Below are 22,444 nucleotides of genomic sequence, written 5' to 3' on the forward strand. Positions count from 1 at the left end.
GGTTACAGACACTTCAGGTTACAGACTCCGCTAACCCAGAAATAGTACCTCGGGTTAAGAACTTTGCTTCAGGATGAGAACAGAAATCGCATGGAAGCAGCAGTGCAACGGCAGAGGGAGGCCCCATTAGCTAAAGTGGTACCTCAGGTTAAGAACAGTTTCAGGTTAAGAACGGACCTCCAGAATGAATTACGGTAAGTTCTTAACCAGAGGTACCACTGTACTAATTCTCAGTACAGTATCTAGGCATAGGTTTTTTTAAAAAAAATCCCCTTAGCTGGAGTTGTCTAAAGCTAATGCAATGAGAGGTGGTGGGATGCAACATGGGGAGAGCTCTAGGGAAAAGTAACTGAAAATACCCAACAATATTTGGATAACAGAAGGAATGAACCAAGATTAAGTACAGCAAGGCCAAAATGTGTCCTATTGGAGTAGAACGATTTGGAAGGAAAGGTTTAGTGGCCAAGATGGATACTCCTGCTATTAGAATTTAAGTGAGAGTTACCCAGCATAAGTATTGAGGCTCTTACATATACACTTATTCCCAGGGGTGGGGATTTTCTTCTATGTAAACATGCATTGTGCAATACTCAGAAAATCAAATATTATTTCCCTCTTACAGCTGCTGCTGCTGCTGCACCAGAATTTGTTTTTTATTTAGGTGCAATGAAAGCACAGGTGTGTTTTGCATTCAGGTGGCATATTTTTAGGGTTTAATTAGAAACACATCAGGACCTGCAAATAGTTTACTGCTCCACCCGCTACTGCCCTATTTTGACTCTTGGCTCCCACTACAGCAGGGGTAGGCAACCTAAGGCCCGTGGGCCGGATGCGGCCCAATCGCCTTCTCAATCTGGCTCATGGACGGCCCATGTTTTTACATGAGTAGAATGTGTGCTTTTATTTAAAATGCATCTCTGGGTTATTTGTGGGGCATAGGAATTCGTTCATTTCCCCCCCCCCAAAAAAAATATAGTCTGGCCCCCCACATGGTCTGAGGGATGGTAGACCGGCCCACGGCTGGAAAAGGTTGCTGACCCCTGCACTACAGGATTCAGAGAATAGCCTGGTTCAAGTCTCCTTTATGAATGCAGTCAGGGGACCTGCGGGACTCATTCTGTACAGAAGACAACTCAAGGGAAGCACAGGCTGCCATTCTCACATTGCTTTTTCCAGAGTTCCACTGCCACCCACCCCCAGCACCACTCTAACGTGGTAAGTGAAATATGTCACCTGGCTATACATTAAGAGGAATATGCACCTCTGCAAATCTGGAAACCCACCACGATTCACCAGAAAGTTACTTTCCCTTCTGCATCAGAAAGTTACTTTCCCTTCTGCACATAGAGGGCAGAGCAGACACGGGAAGGAACCACTTTGGACACAACACTACACTCCTGGAATATTAGCTAGGTGCCCACAGCTTCAAAAAGGTGTGCGGACCTGGCTGTCCATCACAGCCTTTGTGCATTACATTTGCAGCCCAATTCTAAGCAAGTTTCCTCAAAAGCTTGAGTTCAGTGATGCTTTCTCTCAAATTACTTTGTTGTAGCCTTCAGATCACTTTCACCAGAATGCTAGTCTAGGAGACTACTAGACGAAAGCACATTCTCTCAGCCTGTGAATCCATTTCACTTTGGGGTGATCCGGGTGTTTCTCCCACAAGTCCGAAGGCTGGTGCAAGAGCCCTTGGAGCCGGGTTCAAATCCCACTTTGAGTTACAGACCTTTGCGGAAGCCCTAGCCTAGCCGGGGGCCACGAAGCACCACTGCAAGGATACGCATGCGGTTTGTTTGCACCCTCGGACTGGCAACACCCCGCGCGTGGCCTTCCTTCGGGGGAGGGCGGAGAAGGAGGAAGAGCCAAAGCGCGGAAGCGGCCAAAGCGCGGAAGCGGCGCAGCCCACCGCTCGACACCAGCCCTCCTCCCCCCGTCCCTCCCTCCTCCCGGGCCTGGACTTGCCTGGCTGGGGTCGGTGGCCTTGAAGACGTGGCAAGCCATCGGGGACTCGGGGTCGTCGGGCTGCGCTTTGATCAGGTAGGCGAAGTAGGTGAGGTCGTGGCTGTTGTGGATGAAGCGCGAGATGTGCTGCGCCTTGTGCTCGAAGATGAAGACGGCCGGGTTCGAGGCGCTGCTGATGGCCGACGGGATGCAGCGCAGGTTGGGCGAGCCCAGCAGCAGCAGCACTTCGCGGGCGGGCACCGCGCTGGGCTCCTGCTTCTGGCTGCGCCGACGGATCTCGGCCACCAGCCAAGGCAGCATGGGCAGCGTGGTGCGCCGGTCCAGGCACGACCAGCCCACGTACCACAACTTGAAGCGCTTCTCCCCCGACGGCGCCTTGCCGACGCCTTGCAGCGGGTCGGCGGAGGGCTCCAGGGGGTGAGAGAACGCCCCGTCCGAGCTCACCTTCTCCATGAGGCCAGAGGAAGCAGCCCGGGAGCGAGCAAGGGCCCCAGCCAAAGGCGTCCTCGATTTCCTTTACGGCGTCCAAAGAAAGAGCGCAGCCTTGCGCGGCCCTTGGAAAGCAGGTCACCTGCAGCTCAGCGCGGCTCCCTCGCGAGGAAACGTGCTGCAAGGGGACATTTCATGCCCTGCTGCAAGCAGCGAGGCAGCACGTCGGTGGATGCTAACTCTTCGTGCATGGATCCCGGTGCCGCGATCCCTCGGGGGTGCTGCAGGGCTCCGTGGCGCGACCCTCTCCCAGCACCCGCCGCGCTCCTGCGGGTCTCGCCTGGAGCTGCGCGACGGCCGTTCCCGTCCGCGCCCGCCTCCTGCGCCCGCCCACCCCGCGGGCAGCGCCAGTGAGGCGGCCGCGAGGGCTGCCTCCTCCCGCCTCCTCGGAGCGAGGGGTGGCGCACGGAGAGGCGACGCTCCTGGGAGGCGGGCTGGATGGCTTGGCCCGCCCTCCCCTGCAGTTTGCCCGCAAAGGAGACTCGCCGCCTCTGCCGCCGCCTCGCTTCCCGACGGCCAAAACAAAACGAGATGCGCCTCCCTCCCTCCAGGAGGCTCCCCTTCCCCGCCTCAACGCGGCTGCAGAAGCCGATCCGGGCTCCAGCCAAGCTAGGCGAAGCGACAGTCCTCTCGCCGTCTGCGCATCCTCCGCGCCCGGCGCGTATGTGTGCGCCTTGGGCCGCACATGCCCAGCAGCAGAAGGGGAGGAAAGAGCAGGGTAGGCGGCTTCATGCACGCACCCTTCGTAGTCCGCTGGCTGCCGCAGGGCGGATCTAGTGGCAAGATCCAGCAAAGGGGTCGCAAGCGCGATCCTGAAGCTTGGAAGTTTAAGCGCGGGCTTCAGTGGCGTCTTTTGCGCCCGGGTTGCGCGTCTGCCTTCTTGCTTGGTAGTCGTCGCCGTCGAACCAGCGCAATTTACGCGTCAAGGCTCCTAACTTACTCTTACTTCGGCCGGGGGGGGGGCGAGAGGAAACAAAGGGTGGGGGGAGGGGCTGATGGACTGAGGGATTTATTGTGACATAAGCCACAATAACGCTACAAGGGGCATAATTCCCAGCCCTATCGTAATGCAGTGAGCATTGCTGGATATTACTCGCTGAGGTGCTTAGAGGGGACAGAAAAACACCAAGATTCAATATTAAAAATAAATGAAACTATGATCTGTAGGTGAGGGTAGCCGATGGGTCTCAAAACCCTTGAGTTAGGGACTTTCCATGCATGTGAAGACAGGCTCCAATGGATTGAGCGGATGTGAGACCAATAGCAGGTCCAACGGTTTCTAAACATGCTGTAGAGGGAAGTGAGGGGCAGAAAAACCCTGACCCTAAACTTCCACTGCCTTGCGGAATTTTTCCACGAGAGATTAAAGAGTAAGCCCTACACAAATCTGGAGTGGAGTCCCTAAGATGGTTGGGTGGGGGTCTTGTACGGCTTGGGCCCTGTGGAGGTCACTTTGGTGCTACTAAGAAAGAATGATGGCCTGGTATGCTGAAGTCATGGGGACATATGTATGAGACAAGCCTACTTGGGAGGATACTGTACAGTGGTACCTCGGTTTATGAACACAATTGGTTCCGGAAGTCTGTTCATAAACTGAAGCGTTCATAAACTGAAGCGAACTTTCCCATTGAAAGTAATGGAAAGTGAATTAATCCGTTCCAGACAGTCCACAGAGTACTTAAACTGAAGCGTTCATAAACTGAAGCAAACTTTCCCATTGAAAGTAATGGAAAGTGGATTAATCCGTTCCAGACGGGTCTGCAGAGTACTCAACCTGAAGCGTACTTAACCCAAAGTATGAGTGTAATTGGTTCTGGAAGTCCGTACTTAACCTGTCCGTACTTACACCTTAAGCCACAACCTTTCCCATTGAAAGTAATGGAAAGTGGATTAATCCGTTCCAGACGGGTCCGTGGAGTACTCAACCTGAAGCGTACTTAACCCGAAGCATGGGTGTAATTGGTTCTGGAAGTCTGTTCATAAACTGAAGCGTTCATAAACTGAAGCAAACTTTCCCTTTGAAAGTAATGGAAAGTGAATTAATCCGTTCCAGATGGGTCTGCGGCGTTCGTAAACCGAAAATTCGTAAACCAAGGTGTTCGTAAACCGAGGTTCCACTGTATTGCCGCAGGCCATGTTCAGGGCGTAAGAAGCCCCATCAAGCTCTGCCTGGTGTGTCATGCTTGCACTGTGAATCATCTGAGGGTGCAGTGGTGGCTGGTGCCATTGGAACCAGTGGGGCACAAGGCAGGGAGACCACCCATAAACAGAGCCGTGCCAATGATTTCTAGTTTTGGCCTCCATGCTGAGTTGTCTGAGGACAACGCTGAGGCTTGAGGAAAATTGAAAGCAGGCAGGTGGACTGGCTGGCCGGCTGCTGATTTGAGGTCGGTGCCCAATTTGCCCTAAAGGACCATCCTGCTCTGTAGGGGTGTTGTTTTAATCATACCTAGGAAGAGACGGGTCTCTTCCCACCTCAACCCCCCCACCCCCCCAAAGTTCACATTTTAAGGTTTTATAGGCTATATGGTATCCCTCCCCCCAAATACTATAAATTTACAAGAGGTAGTGTTTTATTTGTTTTGTAGGTTGGGGGCTGGCGCCTTAAAGACTACAGCTGCACATCTTATACACTAGACCAGTGGTTCCCAAACTCTCGCCTTCCCCTTTTGAAACATTTAAGGACTGCAAGAAGATCAAACCTATCCATTCTGAAGGAAATCAGCCCCGAGTGCTCACTGGAAGGACAGGTCGTGAAGCTGAGGCTCCAATACTTTGGCCACCTCATGAGAAGAGAAGACCCTGATGTTGGGAAAGATTGAGGGCACAAGGAGAAGGGGACGACAGAGGATGAGATGGTTGGACAGTGTTCTCGAAGCTACCAACATGAGTTTGACCAAACTGCGGGAGGCAGTGGAAGACAGGAGTGCCTGGCATGCTGTGGTCCATGGGGTCACGAAGAGTCGGACACAACTAAACAACAAATTGAAGCCTGTTTATTTGAAAGCAAGAACTACTGAAACCAGCAGCCTTCTTTTGAGGGTAAATACAATTACTGTATCACGAAGAGTCGGACATGACTAAACGACTAAACAACACAATTACTGTATGATCGGGATGTAACATCCCCAACAGTAAAACGGCACTCCCTCTCTCCTGTCTCACGATCCGGGGATCCATTCAAATCAACTCATCTAATAATCCCCCCTCATCTCCTGACAGGCTTATCCACTTATTTCATCATTTGGCTTCTTATCCCTTAATCCGCCTATCATTTGTTATCCTCAAAGCCCTGCAGTGGCTCAGTACTTAGGAGAAAGTGCTTTGGGTTTCAATGGCATTTTGCTCATGTCAGTCAGTGTTTAGGGTTCATATTTGGGTATGCTAGGTTGTGATCATGACTGTTAAAACACAAGCACACACACACACACAAAACAACAGGTTGGCTGTGCAGCTCTGCAGCTAGTTTAGTAATCCTCAAACTGGGCAAGGGTCTATTTGCATGAGGTCTGTGGAAAGAAATCCTGGGAGCTCAAAGTATGCACACCTACAAAGACTGGCCGTTGCATCTGTGCAGTATTTCCTTCTCAGCCCTTCTGCTTCTTCCAGTAGTGACAGCAGGAGCAGATTCTTCTGTATCTGCATTAAGTGCACTTGGGTAAAGGTAAAGGGACCCCTGACCATTAGCTCCAGTCGTGACCAACTCTGGGGTTGCGGCGCTCATCTTGGTTTATTGGCCGAGGGAGCCGGCATACAGCTTCCAGGTGATGTGGCCAGCATGACTAAACCGCTTCTGGAGAACCAGAGCAGCGCACGGAAACGCTGTTTACTGTCGCGCTTGGAGCAGTACCTATTTATCTACTTGCACTTTGACATGCTTTCGAACTGCTAGGTTGGCAGGAGCTGGGACCAAGCAACGGGAGCTCACCCTGTCGCGGGGATTCGAACCACTGACCTTCTAATCAGCAAGCCCTAGGCTCAGTGGTTTAACCCACAGCGCCACCGTTGGGTACCAGTAATTAACTCTGATGTAGAAACGCAGCAAAATTAGCCATTGTTGGAGATGGTGCCATGTTTTATCAGCGAGCCTTAGGTAGAAGTTCACAAAAAACTAAGCCAGCCCTTCCAGAGGGAAGACTGGTACTTTTTTCTGGAGAGACAATTCTGATAACGTGACTCTCCAGCTGCACAATGAAGGCAGGCAGAGTACTATATGGCTTTCAACCTTAAGCTATTGTCAAAACATTGAAACGTGAAACAAGCTATTCTCTAAAGGCTCAGGAGAGTCTGTCTCTTGAGACCTAGTTCTTAGCAGTAGCTCACTACTGGGCAAGCAGTACCATTGTGTTGAATCTCCCCAGAGTAGTCACAGGAATTCCTTTTTAGGTAGACTTACGTCGATCAAAAGGTCGGCGGTTTGAATCCCCGCGATGGGGTGAGCTCCTCTTGTTCTGTCCCAGCTCCTGCCAACCTAGCAGTTCGAAAGCATGCCAAAAAGTGCAAGTAGATAAATAGGTACCTGCAGGAAGGTAAACAATGTTTCCATGTGCTGCTCTGGTTTTGCCAGAAGCGGCTTAGCCATGCTGGCCACATCATCCGAAAAAACTGTCTGCGGACAAACGCCGGCTCCCTCAGCCTGTTAAGCGAGATGAGCGCCGCAACCCCAGAGTCATTCGCGACTGGATTTAACTCTCTGGGGTCCTTTACCTTTAATGGGCTAGCTAGGATCTTAAAAAGGGGAAACATGCATGCATACAGGGGACAGCCAGACAGTTTTGCCTATCTGATGCAGCCCCCTTGGACCACTCCTGATTTTCAGAAGGCTCAAGGTTCTGCAGTCTAGGGCATGCATGGAAAACTACAAATCACAGCCTAAAATAACTGTGTTTAAAACATCCGGCAGCAGACAAGTACATTCACACACAGTCATAAGGTTCATAAGCAAAAGGCAGCAGACAATAGGGGAAATAAAGGTGGAACTATTTCCCCCACCATTAGATTTAATAGAAAACAATAGCATTTTTAGTTCCCAAAATATGTGGCATGGCACGTTTCATGGGTAACAAGCTAATTAATATGATATAGAGCTGAAAATTAACAGAAACCACAAGCTTTATCATTGTGGGCTAACAGCACTCAGGCAACATCTCCTGCACAGTCCCACTTTTCTGGGTTCTTCTGTATGGTGAAAGTCATATGCGCACTACAATTGCTCTTAAGCAGCATGTCCTTCTACTTATGTGTAGCATTTCAGTATATAAGAAGGCATTTTACAGGCCTTTGAACAGGAACAGTCCAGCAGATGGGCAAAGTCGTGTAGGAAACTGAAATGACACCTTCCCTTAGCAGCAAAAACCACAATGTTTTAAGGCAAACAGGAACAGCTCATTTGGTTCAAACAAACTGCGCAGCAGATGCTCAAACTGTCTCAAGGACGGCTGCCATTTCCTTGAACTGATTGTAGAAGTTCTAAAATGAAAAAAAAGGAAATGATATATGATTATTTGGATACAGAGTGCATGAGATGTAGCTGCCTAGTTCAAACTGGTGCCCCCCAAATGTTTGGGACTAGAAGTACCAAAATCTCTAACCGCTGCTCATGCTGGCAGAGGCTGATCAAAGTTACAGTCCAAAACATTGGGATGACACAGGTTGGGGGAAAGTTGACCTACAGTGTCTGGCTTGTATGTCCAAGTTCAAATCCCCAGTCAGGGCTTTTTCACACTTCTGCATTTCTTCAACCTCCCTTCTCTCCTCTAATGTCCAAATTCTCTCTCTCTTTCATTCTAGAGCCAAACATATTTCAAAAAGTCAACGCATTTCCCCAGTTTTGGAGTCTTAAGTTAACAGGAACACAGAAGACCAATGGTGTTTCCCTTCCACCTGCCTTGCCCCATCCTCCAGTCTCTTTTCTGCACTGTGGCTTGTTGTTGTTTTATTGATTGTAGTTTTGAAATTATTTATTGTAAATGTTAAGAGTGGATTTCTGTTTAATTTTCATATGCTGAAATTATTCTATACTATTCTAATGATTGTTGAACGTTATGTTATTTGATTGCTTATTTTAAAGCTATGCTTTATTATCACATTTTTGTATTGCATTAGATGGTTATAAGGTTGTTTTGTATTGCATTAGATTCTGTTTCTTCAGCTTGTAAACTGCCTTGAGTATTGTAAGATAGAAAAGCGGTATACAAATTTAAAGTGATGATGATGATGATGCAACCCAGTTGATTTGTAACCACGTTAGAACAACTGCCAACCTTCAGAAGGGGTTATGCTATTATACAAACCTGAAATTGTGGGACCGTCATTTCAAATGTTTTGCTTGTGATGCGGCCTGAAGCATCTGCCACTTTTACTGCCATCGTAACGTAAGGAGACTTCAAAGATTTGCAGCTGTCGGAGCTCACGGCCATCCCCAGCTTCCACTGAAAATCAATAAGCTGCAAATAAATAAAGAGGGAGGGGGAGAGAATCAGACACTGTGGCCAATAGGAGTTCTTTGAGGCTGGCAGAATGTGCAAGTAGTGCGTTCAAATGCAGCACCAAACCATGGTTTGGCATTCCATTAAACAGACTTGGGCACATGTGTAGTTTCTTCTCCTCGCACGCTCATATTCCCTCCTTGATATTCTGGTTCACAGCAAACCAGAGCGTGCCAAGTTGTCATTGATGTCAACAGAGCTGCTGGCAAACCTTGGTCGCCACATTAAAACACAGCTTAGAAACAAATGGTCATTTAATAAATAATGATGTTTTTTGGTCTGAACCCAGGCTCGCGGTTTGCTTCCCCCAAACAAGCCACGAGCCCCAGTTTGCACAAATCAACATTCCTACATCTGCAGCTCAGAGGGGCACCCTGGAAACTTTTGCACAGCATGCAACATTGTGCTGCTCGTTCATGTTAAACCATAGTGGGGTATTTTTTTCTAAATAACTATGGTTTAATGTGGTATGCAAACCAGGACACTGTGTGTCGTGGGAAAACAGTAATATGCAACTAGAATTTTACACCATGCTCTAAAAAGGAGGTCACCCCAGTGCGAACTTCCTTTGAAACAAATTGTTTTACCCGTCCAACAACGGCTACATTTTTAGCATCTTCCGACACTGTGATCGAGCGGCCCTGTTCGTTCCAGACGTGACGAAGAACCTGGACAGCTTGTTTCGGCAGCGTACCAGCTGCACCGCCTAGCCTGGTAGACAGGTCTTCTGGCGAGAGTTTATCTTTTGCTGCTGTGCTAAACAAAAAAAGAGGAGGGGGAAGGAAGATTTCACTGCTAGATTTTAAATAGAAAAGAGCTGGTTTTAAATTTTGCTTGTCCCCTAAAATACTGCTTTACATTTATTTTAGCTTTAGCTCTCTCTCTCTCTCTTTCTGTGTGTGTGTGTGTGTGTATGTACTAACTAGGCAAACACACATACGCACACATACATAAACAAAATTAGATCATTTATCATACTTGCGGCTTGATCTTCCTCCATTGAGTTCTGGTGATTATCTCACAAAGAACACTATCAAGGAAGTTAAGCAGAGCATCATGGGTTTGCCTTGGGCCAATGGTGTACCAAAGAATATGCATGAGGAATCCCTATATATCATAGATTATTATAGGGCAGGCATCCCCAAACTGTGGCCCCCCAGGTGTTTTGGCCTACAACTCCCATGATCCCTAGCTAACAGGACCAGTGGCCGGGGGAAGATGGGAATTGTAGTCCAAAACATCTGGAGGGCCGAAGTTTGGGGATGCCTGTTATAGGGCATGCTAACAAACTAGGCTATGAGGGTAAATCAGTATTTTTTAATTCACAGAAGCACTGCTCATAATTACAGATACTAAATATCTTCCATGCAGTAAACAGTAGCGATGTAGTTAAAGAGATCCGAGGACCATGTTTGCTTACCTGAAAACAAAGGAAATGGCATTAACAACCTTTTCCAGGTCACTAGTGACTATTTCAATCCCAGCTGCCTGAAATCTCTAGGAGAGAAACACAGTTCATAAGTTGTAGCAGAGGACAAATTAATAACGGGTGTTGTTAATATGCATGCAATATTTGTTTTAGCGATTCAGTTTACCTGACACAGCTCCACTGTGTTCACAGCTGCGATCTCACACCGAAGAGTCTGAATGGTTTGCTCACACTGCAAAGAAAGAAGATTTTAAATGGTTCTTAGATGACAACTACTTGCTAATTGCAAATGCAATTTGTGGGAATTAAAAGGATTCCGCCCCCCCAACGAAACAGCATTCATTTGCTTTCAATGGCAATAGAGTGATAAAATGGTGGTGGAAGAATCCCTGGTTTTAAGGTCATTCAAAAACATGGCAACTGTCAGTCAGCTAGTGACTTATCAACCTTATGGTAGGGAAGGCAGTCTCCGAAGTTGCGTTCCGTGTCTGCGGAGGCTGGCGAGAGGTGGCGGGAGAAGGTCTTCCCCCGCCGCCGCCTCTCGCAGCGCACAGCTGGCATGGAGCACAACTTTGGAGACCTCCGAAGTTGCGCTCCGTGTTGGGGGAGGCAGGCAAGGTGGTGGCTTGGAGAAGAGAGCTCCCCCCCCCCCGCCGCCTTGCACACAGCCGACATCGGACGGGGCTTCGGAGACCTTCTCCGAAGCCCCGTTGCATGCCGCTGCCAGTCCCCCAGAGCCTATACCCTATAGGAACGCTTTATTAAGTTTCAATGCATTCCTATGGGAAACTGGGACTTGCTAGACGAAAAATTCGTTACACGAATTGACCCGTGGAACGAATTAATTTCGTCTAGCGAGGCACCACTGTAGAAATGTAGAGTTGGAAGGGACTAGATGGACTTGTCTCATGTAGTCCAACCCAATTGGACAGATGAACCACAGAGGCTGTCCTTAGGAGGGGGTCTGTACATAAGAGTCTTTACTTGGCCAAGCACTCTACATTTGCCAATAAAGCGATAAGGGCCTAGTTTGCATGTAACACAATGTAACACAAACTGGCTGAAATGGCTGCCGTCTCCTCTCCAGGAACCATCATTTTCACATTAAACCATGGTTTCTTAGAGTTATGTGCAAATGCAGCCATAATATTAACAGGCTAGAACCTAAAACGGTTTCAACTCTAATGATTTGTTGGAGAATACTATATTGGCCTGAATATAAGCCACACTTTTTCCCCAAATTCAGACTGTGAAAAGTTAAAGTGCAGCTTAAATATGTGACTTTACAAAAATGGGCTTTTATACTAATAATAATAATAATAATAATAATAATAATAATAATAATTTATTTGTACCCCATCCACTTTGGGCAGCTTCCAACAAAAATTTAAAATATATTAAAATGTGGATTTTTATGATATCGCTGCTGAAAGAGACATACAGTAAAACGGAACAAAAAATGTTTTATGGCCGATTTGCGAGCTTGAGACTGTTGTGCAATTAATTCTATTGTCATTCATCACTTTCCCCATATTTTACAGTGAAGTACTGATTTTTTGTTTGCATTTACGGTGCTATGAACAGGTGTTTAACCCACCTGTTTTTCTTCTACATTTGCCATTTGTGGGTGTGAGTGCCTGCAGAATTTTAAGGGAGCAGCTTATATTCAGGTATTGTCTTTTTTTCTCCCCCGCCTCTTGAATTTTAGAGGTGCGGCTTATTTGCGGGTGTGGCTGATGTTCGGGCCAATACAGTATTTTCTGAATATAAGTTAAATAATACAAACAAATCTGAAGTTTATCCTGGAGACAAATAAATACGCTTTCCTCAAACGTGAAGTGGTAGAGGGTAGAATTGTTTATGATCCGTGCCACTCTATGCATGTTTACTCACAAGTAAGCTCCACTGTTTTCAATGGAGTGCATCTCAAATCTTAAAATATTCCAGTCCCATGTGAGGAGACCGCATGGCTCTATCCCACCACCCTCTGAATCAAAACTGCTTTTCTTTCATGAAACTGCGCATAAGAAATACTAGGAAGGGAATTAAAAAAATGTAGGACACACAATGGAGCAAAATCACTATAAAACAATCCATGATTAAAAGCAGGAAAGGAGACCGGCATCACTTACTAGCTCTGCAAACAGATCCTGTGGTATTGTTCTGATGATGTCTGCAGTGCAGCCAAAATCTGCAAAACAGAGAAGATTCTGAGCTTCACATTTAAATCACTGTGCAACTCTAACCAATGCACCAGCTGGGTGGAAAATGGTCACCAGTGGATATCTCGCTGGCAGTAGCCTGAAGAAAATCCCCCAAATTGTGCACTTCGCTGGTGGGTTTATAAACCCCTTGGCTGCCCGTTTGCCTTGGCACAGCAAAAAATAGAGGATCCCTTTCCCCCCCCCAAAAAACACCAGGCATCCCCAAACTGTGGCCCTCCAGATGTTTTGGCCTACAACTCCCATGATCCCTAGCTAAGAGCTAAGTGGTCAGGGATGATGGGAATTGTAGTCCAAAACATCTGGAGGGCCGAAGTTTGGGGATGCCTGCCTTACACTCTGGCTCATATGACCAGCAGGGCTCCACAAATGGTTTCAAAAGGTCTTTTACTAGAATTTGGGCAGCTGTAGTCGCATACATCCATAGAGTAGTTTTGGTTTTGGGGATTTCCATTGTTAATATTCCCAGAAGCAATTCTGGTAGCACAAAAGTGAAGAACAGATGCAGGGCCATCAAAAGAAGAACGGCACCTTAAAATACTAAAATATATAGAACGTGCCAGCATGACAAATAGATTTAAGAAATATAGACGATAAGAAATTAAAAAGAAGACTGGACGTTATACATAGAATATATGGGAAATATATTATAAGAAGAAAATAAGTGTAACAGACGGGGGGAAACACTCAGCAGTAGATGTGACAAAGTGGAATAGTGTAAAGTAATGAAAATAATTTAGTAGAATAAGAAAATGCAGTCAAAAGGACAACATATAGGAAACAAGAGAAAGAGTGGGAGTTAAAATTAAGGCTCATAAGAGTCAATTAAACTGGAGGAATATGTTACTATTATTATTTACAGATATATGTCTTATATTTATTTAGTTTTATTTTTCTCTTTCTCTCTTACTCCACGTTTGACTGTAACATACTATGCACTGATGATACTATAAAACAGAAAAAGCAAATAAATATTTTTTTAAAAACCCCACGAAAGGTATTTTATTTTACTATTAGATAAAAGTATAAACACTGTATTATTTAACCCAACTAATGAATGAATAAGGAGAAGTTGTTTTCTGCTCAACAGTGGCTGCAAAAATGATGAATATTGGAAAGTGAACCAAGCATCTCCTAGTTATCCATAGTCCACAAAAGTATGGAAAGTAGTTTTTTGAGGGGCAAAGCATAGGCAGGAAGACGTCAGGAAAAATTAGGTGTTCACTGGGCAGGGGGTGGCAGGAAACACTTAAGCAGGCATAGGCAAACTCGGCCCTCCAGATGCTTTGGGACTACAACGCCCATCATCCCTGACCACTGATCCTGTTAGCTAGGGATGATGGGAGTTGTAGTCCCAAAACATCTGGAGGGCCGAGTTTGCCCATGCCTGCTCTTAAGGTTTTGGAAACAAAACCTTATTTGGAACTGTTGCGGGATTTGGTTAAGTTTAGCCTGCAAAAGAGGAGACACGATAGCCACCTTCAAATATCTCAAGGGCTGTCACGTGGAAAATGGAGCAAGCTTGTTTTCTCCTGCTCAGAAGGTAGGACTCGAACCAATGGCTTCAAGTTACAAAAAGGGAGATTGTGGCTAAACATCAGCAAGAACCTTCTGGCAGTAAGAGCTGTTTTGACAGTGGAACGGATTCCCTTGGGAGATTGCGGACTCTCCTTCCTTGGAGGTTTTTAAGCAGAGATTGGATGGCCATCTGTCAGGGATGATCTAGTTGTGTGTGATTCATGCACTGCAGAGGGTTGGACTGGATGACCCTCAGGGACCCTTCCAAATCTACACTTCTATGATTCTAGAATAAAGAAACTGCAGGGCAACTATTCTTAGGACAACCTGTCCCACTAACGTAACCACCCTGAGACCTATTGGTGAAATATGATATGCAAATTTAATAAACAGCAAATAAAAGCAATGCATATCTTCTAGGTATGGCTAAAAGTGAAACAGAGGGCTTACTTGAGAGCAAGCATGTTGAGAAGGCGGCTTGCAAAAGACGCACAGGATAAACCCCACCTATGTACAGGTAGTTGAAAGAAATAAATAAAAAATTAAGAATTGTCCAGTAGCACCTTAGAGACCAACTAAGTTTGTTCCGGGTATAAGCTTTTGTGTGCATCTAAAGAAGTGTGCATGCACACGGAAGCTTATACCCGGAACAAACTCAGTTGGTCTCTAAGGCGCTACTGGACAATTTTTTTATTTTTTGAAATTTATTTTGACTGCGTCAGACCAACACGACTACCTACCTGAATCTAGTACCACCTATGCAAGAAGTGGGAAGCACTGTTTAGGGAAGCTTTTAATATTTGATGAATTATTGTATTTAAAATTTTTGCTCGAAGCCGCCCAGAGTGGCTGGGGAAACTCAGCCAGATAGGCGGGGTATTAATAATAATAATAATAATAATAATAATAAGGCTGAGTTAGGAAGCAACGTAGTCCAGGAAGTACGAGGCGATGGGCCGGTTCGCCAGAACCCTCCTCATTTACACCCTTAGCCATAATAATAATAATAATAATAATAATAATAATAATAATAATAATAATGTTATTCCCCGCTTTTTTCAAGGAAGCAAACCCCACTATGTTCAACAAGGCTTATTCCCGGGTAAAAATATATGGGCTTTCAGCCCTCCCAGCCTTTTTTTTTAATAGTCAGCCTCCACTGCATGCTTCCTCGTTCAGTCTCCAAAGCGACCAACCTCTCCCCAAACTCACCCCAAGGTCCGAGCGGCTTTCCGAGCACCATCGCTGCGGCTCCCGCAGCCATAGACATCAAAGGACGCGCCTCCCACTTTGGAACGCCTTGGAACGTCGACGAACAACGAGCGGCTCCCTGATTGGTCACTTCGCAGCAACAAAGAATTTTTCTCCTTCCGAGACTTCCCTCCTAGCCAATCAGAAGCCAGGGTTTCCCTCCGTTGTTTCCGATGGCGGAGCTTCTTCCGCTCTTGGTCGCTTTGGCCGGTTTACTGGCGGGGAGAAGGTCTGCGGTCTTGCGAGCATGAATTTTTACTCGGGGGATCAGTTGACTTTCACTGGAATAAGTCGTGGCCGCTTCCCCCTGAAAACGCTCCGCTCCATTCTCCCCTCCCCTACTTTTTATTTCTTCTGGACTACAACTCCCATAATTCCTGGCCGTTCGTCATGCTGGCAGGGACTGATGGGAGTTGGAGTCCAACGTTCACCCGGAGGTCTGCAGGAATCTTGGGCTGGGCTATCATTTAAGGCGGGGCTTGTTCGGAAGTCGAGTTTTGCTGCAGCAGCTTTTTTGTATTTCTGTTTGGATCCTACCATATGATTTATGTGTTCAATTTATTTGGGTACTCTCCCCCCCCCGCAAATATTTTTAATCGGATATGTGTGTTCGCAATATAATAATATAATATAATATAATATAATATAATATAATATAATATAATATAATATAATATAATATAATATACAGTGGATGCTCGGGTTGCGAAGGTGATCCGTGTGGAGTCACGTTCTCAACCCGCAGCGCTCGCAACCCGTGTCTGCGCACGCACGGGTCGCAATTCAGTGCTTCTGCGCAAAGCGCGATTTAGCATTTCTGCACATGCGCAAGCGCCGAAACCCGGAAATAACCCGTTCGGGTGCTTCCGGGTTTGTGCGGTGCGCAACCTGAAAAGATGCAACCTGAAGCGTCTGTAACCTGAGGTATGACCGTAATATAACAAAAGAATCCTTAAAATATTGCCTTGTTTTGAATGCGTCTTAAGATTCCCAAACTGGAAACTCATGGTCCAGTCATCACAGACAGAATATAAAATGCTTATTATGTCCAATCCTATGTATCTTTACTCGGAAGCAAGCCCCACTTTATTCAGCTGTGGTCCCTTTCAGCTAAGGGTGCATATGATTGCATACTAAACCCCAAAGTTCCATATCTTCTGGATTGTCGCCCTTCAGATGTTGTTTGACTGCCAGGGGTCAGCAAAAATTTTCAGCAGGGGGCCGGTCCACTGTCCCTCAGACCTTGTGGTGGGCTGTACTATATTTTGAAGGGGGGGGTGAACAAATTCCTATGCCCCACAAATAACCCAGAGATGCATTTTAAATAAAAAGACACATTCTACTCATGTAAAAACATGTTGATTCCCGGACCATCCGCGGGCCGGTTGAGGAGGCGATTGGGCCACATCTGGCCCCCGGGCCTTAGTTTGCCTACCCATGGACTATGGCATGCTCGTACCATGCATAAGATCAGGCCCGGCTCTAGGTAGACCCCCGGTGGCGCAGGGCACCATGGCGCCGGCCCGCCAGAAAGGCGCCGCGAGCTGCGCCCGCCCGCTGGCCGGCCGATCCGCCGGTCCGCCGCACAGCTGCGCCTGTGGGAGCCGTGCTGCGCGCGGCGCCCACCCGCCCACCGCGCTGGGGAACGGGGCGGGAGGGCGCCAGAGAGATCGCGCTGTGCCTGCCTGCCCGCCCGCCGCTGCGCCCACCGCGTTGGGAAACGGGGCGGGAGGGCGCCGGAGAGATCCAGCGCACCACAGCGGCAGGGGCGTTTAAGACGGCTCTGCATAAGATACCACTTTAAACAATAATGGCTTCTCCCAAAGAACTCTGGGAGCTGCAGTTAAGGGTGCTAAACACTATTAGGAGGCCCTTATTCCCCTCACAGACCTACTATTTCCAGAGTGGCTTAACACTCAATCCATCTTAACAAGGAACTCTGGGAATTAATTGCAACCCTATAATCTCTGCACATTCAAAAACTACAGCTCCCTTAATTATCCGGGGAAATCCATAATTGTTCAGCATGGCATCCTAGTGCTTTCAATGTATTGTATGAATGTGGCCTAAAGCTGGCACCTTCATTTATTATTTATTTCATAAAATTTATACACCACTTGATTGTAAAAAATAAATAAATTCAAAGCAGTTTAATCCCACTTAGATGGGAACAAACCCCATTGAATTCAAGAGGATTTACTTCTGACAGTGCCAGATTTACGTATAAGCTAAACAAGCTATAGCTTAGGGCCCCACTCTCTTGGGGGCCTCCAAAAAAATTTAAAGGGGAAAAAAACCTGGATGTACTTTGATAAAATACATATTTTGTTATGTGCAAATGGCTTTAGATACCTATTAGGTCCATAAATTACCATATAGCATATATTCAACACCAAAAAACAGCAACAATTGGTTGTTGTCAAAGGACTGCTGGGCATATAAAGGGCCCCATTACCTTCAGTAGCTTGGGGTTTCATCAAACCTAAATCCGGCCCTGACATCTGAGTAGACATGGCTAGGATTGCAATTTACACTGACTAGGGATTAGGGCACTCTGGGCAGTTGAAGATCCAGTACCTGTTCCTGTTTGCAAGTCGTTTGGGTGACAAGATCACAATGTCGATGAGGGAGCAGGAGGGAAGCTGGCCTTCACATCTCCGTGCATTAAAGTCCTAGTTACATGGTGCACTTGCCCTCCAAAACAGCCACCTCTCACGCCAAACATAAAGTACTCAATAAAACCACTTTGGGGCCAGGATTCTTTGGGTGCTGAGAATTTAGGGATGCTTTTTAAAACAAGGACAGTTGTTGTTGTTTTCACACACTCCCCGCCGCCGCCCCCATGTCCGAAACAGGAAATTGTGGTGGTTGCCACAGGGGAACTGTCCATGGCTTCATTTGTACCTGGAAGAGTAATATTCTTCCTCCAGCTCATAGAGGTCTACGGAGATCTCATCACGCAGGGCAATAAGCTTCTTGTCGCATTCCTCCTGAAAACTGCGCAACTGCTGGTTCCTCTGGTTGATGGCTTTGTTGACGGAAGGGAAGTCATTGAGGATCAGGAACTGTTCTAGGTCAGAGACAAGCTTCATAAGAGACTCGCCAGCCCGAACAATATTTGCAGCTCTGACATGCATCTCATAGTTGTCCTGCTCGCCTTGGGTTGCCCGAGAAACTTGGGTTTCTTCCTCAATCTTTGCGGTTTTGATTATCTCTGTGAAGTTATCCATGACTGACTTGATGTCATCTTTCAGCCTCTTGTTGTAAGACTGAAGAAGGGTTTCCTTGCTCTGGGGGAGCATGTGCTGCTGCAACATTGTGGGGCAAGAAAGGTCAGAAAAAGTTACAACTCAATACATGTAATCCTCTTGCAGCCAGGCAGCCATTTTTTCTTTTTCTCTTGCGAACAATTCATCTTTCACTGGCTACGTCCAACCAATGGGGCAGGGAAAACGATTCATTTGGGTACCGTACTTTTCGATGTTTTGTTCATTGTTTATGACTTTTGTTATGTTTTGTAGTTATGTAATTTTTTTATATGTTGTCAGCCTCCTTGAACATGGCTTTACCTTTGGAAAGGCAGCATACATATAAAATGATTGCTTGACTGTAATAAATTTAAACACAGTCCCACCTGGGTTGGAAAAAGATTATTTCATTCCAGCATTGCAGAGGCTGCTCCTGTCACAAATCTCCTGTTATCAAACTGTTGTAATTTAGCAATTTCATGCTTGATCTCGATGTTTCTGTGTTCGAAAATTGCCATTTTAAAGTCAGTGACAGGAGCGTCCTGAAAGCTTGCAGTTTTCTCCCAGGGGTTTCTGAATAGTTACCCCTTCTGATGTCAGGTTTTGTATCCATTTATTGCTACTGACTTTAAAGTGGCTGTTTTTGAACAAAGAATCTTCTAAGGCAGACTCCAGCATTAAGTTACTTAACAAGCTATGTATTCATTCAGGGGCGTAGCCAGGATGAAAATTAGGGGGGGCAAGGGGTGGGGCCAAGGGGCAGGGGAGGGGCCACAGCGGGGCAAGGAAAGCTCCCTTCTCCCTTGCCAGCTTTCCCTCCACTCGCCCTGGCGATTGCGGAGGGGGAGGAGGGAATCGGAGCAGCCCTCCTCCCCCTCCTCGAACGGCAGGGGCGAGGGGGCGCCAGGATCAGCCCGAAATCGGGCTGCTCCGATCCCCTCCTCCCCCTCTGCGATCGCTGTCCCTTCTCCCTGGCTGGCTGTGGGGCGGGTGGAGGGAAAGCCCCAGAGCCGCACAAAGCGGTTGCCTGGGTTTCCCTCCCCCTGCCCCACAGCCAGCTGGCTAGAAGGGACATCTCCCTTCTCCCTTGCTGGCTGTGGGGCGGGCGGAGGGAAAGCCAGCCAAACGCTTTGCACGGCTCTGGGGCTTTCCCTCCGCCCGCCCCACAGCCAGCCAGGGAGAAGGGAGACGGCACCAGGCGGGCAGCGGGGCAGGCTGGCCAGCGGCCCTGCTTCTAGGGGGGGCAATTGCCCCCTCCTTCCCCCCTGCCTACGCCCATGTATTCATTTATTGAAGTTGCAATAGACTAATACATGTGTAGGCAAACTAAGGCCCGGGGGCCGAATGTGGCCCAATCACCTTCTCAATCCAACCCGCGGATGGTCCAGGAATCAGCGTGTTTTTACATGAGTAGAATGTGTCCTTTTATTTAAAATGCATCTCTGGGTTATTTGTGGGGCCTGACTGGTGTTTTTACATGTGTAGAATGTGTGCTTTTATTTAAAATGCATCTCTGGGTTATTTGTGGGCCATAGGAATTCGTTCATTCCCCCCCCCAAAGGTCTGAGGGACAGTGGACTGGCCCCCTGCTGAAAAAGTTTGCTGACCCCTGGACTAATACAACAGAAGAGACAGAACATGCAACTTATGTACATTTAACTTGTGCACATTTAAGCTTTAAATGCTTGGCAAATAAAAAATAAGAGGGGGTGGAAAGGATTTAGGTGTCTGAGGGGAAAAAGACTGAACCCCCCCCCTCCTTTGAACCCAGCGTGTTGTGACCATACATGATTTGGGCTTCACATACTGGAATAAAACCCAGTTGAAAGCTGAGTGTCTCCTGTATGTGATGAAACCCCCTGGTCATGCTAAGTTGGCTACATCATTGGCAAAAGAAGCTAAACCCCCAAAATGCAGTACAGCAGTGCTTGGCACTTTGGGGACTTCAGATGGGAAAGGGAGGGACGTCCCCAGACACATCCAATGACCTACAGTGGACACATGCTGAAAGCTGTGATTGGTTGTGGCTCTGTGATGCATGGAAGGTGCATCTGCATTGCACATCTAAAAATTGTGAATCAGCACTGAAGCATTGCATTCATCCACGGAAGTTGATACGGTATCAAAAATGTCATAGTCATGTGTTAATTAAAAGCTAATCCTGAAAACAATCAGACAGCAGGAAGTACTGCTGTCAACAACTATTATCCGGGATGATCAGGTATTGGAAGGTTTTGCTCAGGCTGTTCCTTTGCTATCAACTGCTAGAAACTGGGGTGAATAACAGGGGGTGAATCATTCATTTAATGGTGTTGTGGCTTCCTTGGCAGTCTTGCTCAATAAACAAGTTGCTGACTGGTCTAATGTGTTGCAACGGCACCTTCAATATTAAAAGAAGAAACTACCATATATTCACATTGTATGGGTAAGTGCGCCACACAAAGCATGTAGGTAGGGTCCTGTATTTAGACACAGGATACCCAAGTATCTGATCTGGACCTTCAAGCTGTGCAAACCAGAAGCATTTTACTAGCCAATGCTCGACTAGCTAGACTGACCTTATCCTTTACTCCATCCATACATATACATTAGCTTCAGAGGGAAGATGTCCTTGTTAGGTTAAACACTGGCATATTAAACACCCTCAAACATAACTACTTCACATTCAATGCCAGTTAAATATGCAAAAAGAAAAGAAAACCACATTAGGCAGTCAGCCCTTAAAATCTACATGTTAAAATGGGAAGGTAGTTTCATTTCAAGCTCTGCCACACCGTTTCCTGTTGCACTGAGCTGGAGATGCCAACATGAAAAGCTACTTTTCAGTGCAAGGAGTCCCTTCCAACTTTTTTTTTTTAAAAAGTTTGATGTTTTATTGTGTTTTTATTATTCTGTTGGGAGCTGCCCAGAGTGGATGGCGATACCCAGCCAGATGGGCGGGGTAGAAATAATTAATTATTAAATTTATTATTATTACTACTACAATTCTTCTTCTTTTGCTTTTTAATGCTTCATTGAGATTAAAAAGAAGTAACAAACAAAAGGATTAATCAGAAAAAGGGAAAAGAAAACAATATTTGTTACATCACATCACAGTATGTTCTTCTTGAGTCTCCCAACGACTTCCCGCCACCCCATCATGTATTTACCACTTAGTCTATCTAGCGCACTGTTTTCTTTTCTTTTTGTTAATTTTCATCAATAATATGTTCTCTTATAATTATCCATCATAGCACAGAAGTCATTTAAATCCTGCCACGGGCGTCCTGTTATTACAGTAATCCTTAATATATTTTTTTTTGTACATGTCCCATTTCTTAATTAATGTTTGATTGGCACCCCCTCTCGGTTTTTCTGGCGGTTTTGCCAACTCAACTGAGTACGCTATTATTATTACAATTCTATTATTCTCTAAACCCAACAAAGCATTCTGGTAACTCTCATGGTGCGCTTGTTCCCCCAAGCCAAGGGATTAAACTTTGTTACCAGGTAAGGGCCGGCCCAAGACATTTTGGTGCCTGAAAGGAACCTCAAAAGGGCAGCCTCCTCCTCTCTCCTCCAGGGAGGAATGGGGCCAGTGAAGATCCCAATCAGGAACAAGAGGCTGGGGGATACAGATCTGCCCCCGTTGCGGATGCTGCGCCGCCCGAGGCCGCCGCCTCACCTGGCCTCGTGGGTGGGCTGCAGCGGAACCTCGAGCGCCGCCCTCTAGAGGCAGCAGGCTGCCCCTGCAGCTGCTCGCCCGGCCGTGGGAGAAACCAATTCATCTCAGAGGAGGGGGGGGAGGAAGAGAAGGAAACCAGGCATATTTAAACAACGCCGCGCTGCGCTCATTTT

General features: G+C 46.8%; 3 protein-coding genes across 11 annotated transcripts in view; all 3 read right to left on the reverse strand.

Annotated features, from left to right (window-relative positions):
* Positions 1-2,735, reverse strand: part of TBC1D4 (TBC1 domain family member 4) — a 90,922-nt gene extending 88,187 nt beyond the window's left edge. The window contains exon 1 of one of the 5 annotated variants that reach the window (XM_060273326.1): positions 1,963-2,735. In XM_060273326.1, coding sequence (XP_060129309.1) covers positions 1,963-2,415 — 453 coding nt within the window. In that variant the 5' untranslated portion in view covers positions 2,416-2,735. The remainder of the gene's footprint in view (positions 1-1,962) is intronic. The other 4 variants (XM_035114245.2, XM_035114246.2, XM_060273325.1 and 1 more) reach the window with 4 other exon arrangements.
* Positions 2,736-4,962: 2,227 nt separating this feature from the next.
* COMMD6 (COMM domain containing 6) lies at positions 4,963-15,713 on the reverse strand. Of its 3 annotated transcripts, XR_009557425.1 has the most exons (8): positions 15,321-15,713; positions 12,501-12,559; positions 10,535-10,600; positions 10,360-10,436; positions 9,527-9,695; positions 8,745-8,897; positions 8,124-8,237; positions 4,963-7,920 (listed from the first exon to the last, which is right to left on the reverse strand). XR_009557425.1 is itself a non-coding variant. In XM_035114239.2 (7 exons), the coding sequence occupies exons 4-7, from the start codon at positions 10,379-10,381 to the stop codon at positions 7,870-7,872; spliced, it is 390 nt and encodes a 129-aa protein (XP_034970130.2). In that variant the 5' UTR covers positions 10,382-10,436; positions 10,535-10,600; positions 12,501-12,559; positions 15,321-15,704; the 3' UTR covers positions 4,972-7,869. The 3 variants fall into 3 exon arrangements, 2 of the variants coding, with proteins under 2 accessions (XP_034970130.2, XP_034970129.2); XM_035114239.2 differs by lacking the exon at positions 8,124-8,237 and having other exon boundaries at positions 4,972-7,920; positions 9,527-9,690; positions 15,321-15,704; XM_035114238.2 differs by lacking the exon at positions 8,124-8,237 and having other exon boundaries at positions 4,973-7,920; positions 15,321-15,706.
* A 1,847-nt stretch (positions 15,714-17,560) lies between these two features.
* LOC118085389 (mediator of RNA polymerase II transcription subunit 22) lies at positions 17,561-22,273 on the reverse strand. 3 transcript variants are annotated; one of them, XM_035115989.2, is made up of 2 exons: positions 22,094-22,273; positions 17,561-18,664 (listed from the first exon to the last, which is right to left on the reverse strand). In XM_035115989.2, the coding sequence occupies exons 1-2, from the start codon at positions 22,115-22,117 to the stop codon at positions 18,254-18,256; spliced, it is 435 nt and encodes a 144-aa protein (XP_034971880.1). In that variant the 5' UTR covers positions 22,118-22,273; the 3' UTR covers positions 17,561-18,253. The 3 variants fall into 3 exon arrangements, with proteins under 3 accessions (XP_034971880.1, XP_034971879.1, XP_034971881.1); XM_035115988.2 differs by having other exon boundaries at positions 17,561-18,667; XM_035115990.2 differs by lacking the exon at positions 22,094-22,273 and having other exon boundaries at positions 17,561-18,676.
* Positions 22,274-22,444: the final 171 nt, after the last annotated feature.

The sequence above is a fragment of the Zootoca vivipara genome, chromosome 4 (assembly GCF_963506605.1).
Source record: "Zootoca vivipara chromosome 4, rZooViv1.1, whole genome shotgun sequence".
Taxonomy (NCBI): domain Eukaryota; kingdom Metazoa; phylum Chordata; class Lepidosauria; order Squamata; family Lacertidae; genus Zootoca; species Zootoca vivipara.